This window comes from Monodon monoceros, unplaced genomic scaffold (genome assembly GCF_005190385.1).
Source record: "Monodon monoceros isolate NGI ecotype Baffin Bay Population unplaced genomic scaffold, NGI_Narwhal_1 Super_Scaffold_6, whole genome shotgun sequence".
Classification (NCBI taxonomy): Eukaryota; Metazoa; Chordata; class Mammalia; order Artiodactyla; family Monodontidae; genus Monodon; species Monodon monoceros.
The window spans coordinates 1,357,041-1,363,154 of NW_021703783.1; the positions used below are offsets into that span (position 1 = coordinate 1,357,041).

The 6,114-nt window shown below is 47.7% G+C and overlaps 1 protein-coding gene across 3 annotated transcripts in view; it reads left to right on the plus strand.

Annotated features, from left to right (window-relative positions):
- The first annotated feature begins 615 nt into the window (after window positions 1-615).
- The window catches only part of DCP1B (decapping mRNA 1B), a 50,597-nt gene continuing 45,098 nt past the window's right edge, over window positions 616-6,114 (plus strand). For all 3 annotated transcript variants that reach the window (XR_003791081.1, XR_003791082.1, XM_029205095.1), the window contains exons 1-2: window positions 616-776; window positions 4,612-4,652. Coding sequence is in view for 1 of the 3 variants with exons in the window: in XM_029205095.1 (XP_029060928.1) it covers window positions 627-776; window positions 4,612-4,652 (191 nt within the window). In the remaining 2 variants the exon portion in view is untranslated. The remainder of the gene's footprint in view (window positions 777-4,611; window positions 4,653-6,114) is intronic.

Sequence of the window (6,114 nt, forward strand, 5' to 3'; positions counted from 1 at the left end):
CAAGTGTTTTCCTGGAGGCAAATATAGCAGCTCCGTGTTCAGGGCACGTGCTCTGTGATTTCTTCCTCTTTCTTTCACACAGAATTTTAAAAAGTGTACCAAAAGGTTGAAATGTAATAAAATTAATAATTTTTCTGCCTTATCACGTACACCGTCAAGTGACACTGGCCTGTACAGCGTGGCTCCTGCACTTTCTCCCACCGTTGTTTTTGCAGCATTCGTGCAAAAGTCAGCACAGGCCACGAGTCAGGTGAGTTTTAGGATTGTCACGAAAACGGTTCTGACCCTTAGACCCCCTGAAAGGGTCTCGGAGCCGCCAGGGCGTCGAGGACTGCACTTGAAGAACCACCCGGCGTCCGCGCACGAGAAATCGCAGTTCCCTCCCTGTTCAGTTACGCACGCTCGAGGCGCGTTTATCACTACGGGTCTGACCGCGGAGCGCCGAGGAGCAGACGTTCCCGGCGTCCAGCGATGGTCCTGTACCCGGGACGTTCGCAGGACCGCGCGGGGGCCGCCTTGCGGTTGCCGTGGCAACGATCGCGGGCGGGCGCGGCCATCGACCAGTGACGCCTGCGCGCTCTGCGCTCTGCCGAGAGGGCTGCGGCGCCCCGCGGGCCGGCGGGAAGATGGCGGCGGCGGCGGCGGGCTACCCAGCTGGGAAGGGGCGCGACATTAGCCTGGCGGCCCTGCGGCGCCACGATCCCTACATCAGCCGCATCGTGGACGTGGCCAGCCAGGTGGCCCTGTACACCTTCGGCCACCGGGCCAACGAGTGGGTGCGTGCGGGCAGGCGGGGCCGGGGAGGGGCTGCGAGCGGGCGGGGAGGTCCCCCCCGCGGTCTCTCGGGTCCGGCGTCCGCGGGCACCTCCCGCCGCGTTGAACTGAGTCACGGAGCGCGGGCAGGACTCAGCCCCGCGGAGCGGGTCAGACACCCTGCTCCGGCACGTCCTGGCGGTCAGCTAGGAGAGCCCTCCGACGGGACACAGCCCCAGTAGTTCACGTGGCCTCCCCACCTTCCGCAGCAGGTCATTAAAGTTTACCCGAAAACCACTCACAGAAGCGAAGACACTAAGAAGTAGGTCCTAACGTGGGAGAGAAGAGAACAGCGTTGCCCTAAGTTCGTAACAGGAAATTCACCGAAAAGAGGCAGGAATGGAGGGACGTGGGGACACCTGCCCGCGAGGTCCCGGGGGAGGAAGCGCGCCGCTTCCTAGCTGTGTCTCCCTAGTTTTCGGGGGCATGTGTCGCCTGGGTCCTCGTATCAAGGACGTTGAGCGACGAGGTGGACAAGTTTCAGCGGCAACTTTTAAAATGCAGATATTCTGCCTGCGGCTGCATACTGCTCTGTAGAAAAGCGCCAAAGGCATGATGTCCTAATTCCGCTGAGGAAATTCGGTAGCAGAGATGAGGATCGGGGTGTGTCGTTCTCTGGACTGACTTGACACCCGACCGAGGGTCTGGGGAATTCTCACAAGTTAACGGGTACAGGAGAGGTTCCCTTTGAGTAGTGGTTGTTTCCTACGGGCGTTGGACAGGGTCTCTGAGACCCGTGTTACCATAGTTACAGAGGCCGCCCTTCTACAGCCGCATCAGAAGTCGCAAGTGACAAAATGCATTATTTACAGGAGTTATGGTTTTCTGCTTCCTGGACTTGTTGCTTTCAGACAACGCATGGTTCATCCCTTAGAAGGTCATTCTTTCAAAGGACTCATATTCAAGGCTGTGGTAGCCGAGGAAAAAAAAGACAGAGACCTAGTTTAGCTGCAGGGCAGTTGCTGGGGGCAAGCAAATTGATGCTGCGTCTCCATATGCCACCACAACGGGAGCTTCTGAACATAAGCCTAATAGAAGCGTACAGGACATGCTTAAGAACAGAAGAGAAAGTATATGCAGGTGCGACGTAAAGAAGGGGAATTCTTATTACACTGAATATGGATGAAGGCTAACTTAAGGCATTCGGCAGGAGGAATAAGGAATGAAGCGGGGACAGAAAATGAGCTGCTTTAAGGAAGCTTAAGAACGATTATGTCGGGACTGGAGTAGGAATTTTGGAACTAGACCTACTTCCCATTGCCAGGAAATCCCACTCCCCCAAAACACCGGTGTGTCTTAACCCTGGTGGTGTTTTCACCTCTCAACCCTTAGAGCAGTAGTTCTTAACTGGAGTCGATTTTGCTTCCAGGCAACACTGGCAGGGTCTTGAGAAAATTTTTAGTTGTCGCCTGGAGAGGGACCACGTTACTGGCATCCCGAGGGTAGATGCCAGGGATTCTGCTAAACATCCTGCGGCGCATGGGACAGGCCCCCACGACAAAGGTTAACCTGGCCCCAGATGTCAAAAGTGCTGAGCTTGAGAAGCTGCCTGATAGTGGTCGTGTACCCCTTGTTTCTAGCGAGTTCTGTGAGTCAAGATCAGTGCATCCCACCAAATCAGAAAGCTCCGGCTATGGGGCCCAAGCGTTTGATGTTTGTCGAAAGCTTCTTAGGTGACTTGGATGCTACATATATGATTGAGAAAGGCAGATTTAGAGGGTAAATGAAGATTTACTTTTTCATTATTTTAACAGAATAGTCAGATGTAGATTGCGTTGATTTGAAAGTGTCAAGTAGTCTGCCGAGTCCCAATAGTTTGCAAACTAGCATTATTTTACATTCTACTTCGTTATTTTAAATTTTGAACTGCTTAATTTTTTAGCACTTGTTAGTTTTTATGAGTGTAATATTAAATCATTAAATTGTACTTTTAAAATTTAAGCTAAAATCCCCCAGAGCTGTGAACTAATACTTTAACATAATAGTCTTCTTTAGGAACTTCCCTGGTGGTCTAAGTGCTGAGACTCTGCACGCCCAATGCAGGGGGCCCGGGTTTAATCCTGGTCAGGGAACTAGATCCCACATGACGCAACGAAGAGTTCCCATGCCACAACTAAAAGATCCCACATGCTGCATCTAAGACCTGGAGCAGCCACATAAATTAATAAATATTTAAAAAAAAAAAAGTCTTCTTTACTTGCAGGACCTAAGGAAGAGCTAATAGAATCTTGCTTTAACTGTTGCCCTAAACCTGGGCTTTGCCCAGAAAGAAAAAAAAAAAAGGAGGAGCTAATCGAATCTTGCTTTAACTGTTGCCCAAAACCCCAAACCTGGGCTTTGCCCAGAAAGAAAAAAAAAATCTGGTTACCCCTGTATAACCGTGGAGGGACGGAGAAAATACGTGAATTTGAGCTGTTTCAGCCAGAATAGACCAGAATTTACATTTCCAAAGACCTTTTTATCTAGGTGTCATAGAGCCTTAGATGAAAAATATGTTTTTAATCCAAAGATCTGCGTGGTGTAGGTTTGTTATCCCTTTTCGGTGGAGAAACTGAGACACAGAACAATAAACTAATTAAGAATCGCAAATTTGGAGTTAGAGAATAATTTCAGGAGAAGCATGCCATTTACATTTCTGATTCTGGGTTTTCCTTAAGGAACAGGTAATTTCTATCACTACTTCATTAAGAAAGGAAGGAAACAGGTCGAAGGCTGTTAGGTTTCTGTGTGCTGATCTGCAGAAACATCCTGACTAGGATCTCTGAGATGAAACAGTCCAGGGTCAAATACTGGAAGACAGAAAAGTGTTTTGTCCTCGTAGCAAGTGGTCACTTAATAGTAAATCCAGTTTAAGGATGATGAAATTACTCAAGCATGGAGAGGATCATGCTTGCAATTTTTTGTGTGCCTTTTCAGAATCATCATTTTAATATACCTTTGTTTCTTAAAGAGAGTATTTTTCACCAAAACTACAGAGCACTTAAATTTTGAATGACTTTGCTAATGGATATATAAATAACAAAATATTGAGAGGTTAAATAGAATGCTGAAATTAAACCACGTAAATAGCAAGGATAAATTCTAAATTCTGAGATATAATGGTCTGATTACTAGTTAATCAGACAAATGGGTACTTAAATTTCTTTTTTAGTAAGCTGAACATTTTCATCAGGGCCTGGGGAGACGGAAAAGAGCCTTTCCCAGTGAACTGAAATGATAGTTTATCATTTTAAGTTTACAACTTTCCCAGTCCCTCTCAGGCAGAGTTCTTGAGTCCTAGCTTGGTAATGTTTCTAATTGTATTTCAAAGATCAGACTTGACTCTAAGTATTCCACATCAAATAGGCGATTAGTTTGTCTGAAAACTACAGCAGCATTGCCGTCTTCTGTGTAGTAGTCAGAGTAGAGTTATCGGCAGGTCCGCTGCTCTCCTAGGTGACAGGCTACGACAAGAGAAAAGGAAACCAGAAAACAGAGGAGGAGAAGGAAGTACAGAGAGCGGTGGTTTCTGCGTCTGGCCGTGTCCCCAGGTCACAGGGGAAGACAGCACTGTGGTTTAGTTTGTAAATGACAGTAGGAGGATGCTTCCCACTGCTTGAGCAGCAGAGTCACAACGGGCAAAAAATCTGCTTCTTCCTTTCGCTAAGAGTTACCCCTCTGTTACGTAGGTTTGACCCCGCTTGGAACTGATCGAATTCCTGTTCTCTAAGATGCTTGTGTTCTCTGACCTCTGTGAGTGTTTCCTGTTAGTGAACAGAATATACATGTTTTGCTGTTTGTTTTGTTTTTATTTTTTAGGAAAAGACTGATGTGGAAGGAACCTTATTTGTTTACACAAGGTAAGAGTATTTCACTTTCATAAAGAAACTGATGGTCTTTCACTCATGGCTTAGCTCTGTTGTGTCACCCTTCAAGTGTAGTTTTATTTCAGAGAAGGGAAAGAACTTAGTTTGAAGCTATTAGTTTGAAGTTATTAGTTGACATAAGGAAGGGAATACTGAATGATGGCATCTGTGTGGTGTCATGAATACTGATTTCAGAATATAATGTAAACTTCAGTATGGATGAACTTAAATCTCTGTGTTCTTATAAAAGCAGTGTTAACTATTTATTCTTTAATTCGAATGAATGGTACAAAGTGCTTGAGTATAATGGATTGGCAAGGAGCTAGAAGTACACTGGTCAGAATGTTAGATTATCTAACCAGCATTTGGAGGAGAGCGTTATTGGTCACGCCACCTCTTCACTCCTTGAAGAAGCGTGATCAAAATTAAAGAGGTCTCTCAGCCCTCCACTGTACAGCTAGTGGAATATGTTTCAGGATAGATTTAATAAATTCATGTTTTTTGGTAATTTTTATCAGCTGTTGCTAATATCACACATGCACACAGAGATGTGTAGTATGTACATTGTCTTCACAGCTAAGCTGTTTATTCACAGAAACATCCACGTAAGATCTCACAGCTGAGGCCCATCACCGCCGGTGGGTTACAGAGATATAATAACCCTTCCCACCCCACACACGCTCATCTGTTCTATACACACTTTCACCTTTGAAGGTAAACCACGGTGTGGATGGACTACCCCCGCGCCAGTTGGCGCGTGATAAGCAGCGAGTGGGCGGGCGTGTGGCCCTGGGAGGCTCTGCAGAGCTGCCGAGTGCAGGGCAGGAGCTGAGCGTCGCAGAGGCAGAGGCAGGGGCCCCGTGGTACAGCACAGTGAGGGCAGTGGTCTGGGGCGGAGAGTGTGTATCGGTTGGCATGAGTTAGAAGCTGACGGTGAGAGTAAAGAGATTTTGCTGGCTTGGAGTATCAGACTGAAGGTGCTGAAAGCTGTTTTCTGAGCAGTAGGGAGCCGCTGAAGGTTTGCGAGTGGGGGAGTAAAGGAGTGATGACAGGACGTGCGCGAAAGTCGGTATGCTAGCATTATGCAGGCACGGAGAAGACGGCGGTGGCGGAGCGGGTGTGAGGTGAAGTGGGGAGGGCTTATTGGGAGACTGCATGCAGGGGGCGGTGGCATTTTAAAGTACTGGTGAGATTTTGAAATGGAAAACAGAGAGGATGATAGACTCATTGGCAGAATGGAAAGATGGGAGGTTGAGAACCTGGCTTGAGGATAGTTTTAGTTTCATTTTGAAATAGTGGTTTTGGGGTGACGGCAGGGCGTTCCAGTGGTGGCACCGGGCACTCGGGACGGGGCAGGGACGGAGGCACAGAGTGTGGAGGTGTCGGCATCGTTAGCTTGGTCGTTGGAATCAGTAGAGAAGCTGAGGGGCTGATGGCTGGGTTTCAGTAGAGAAGC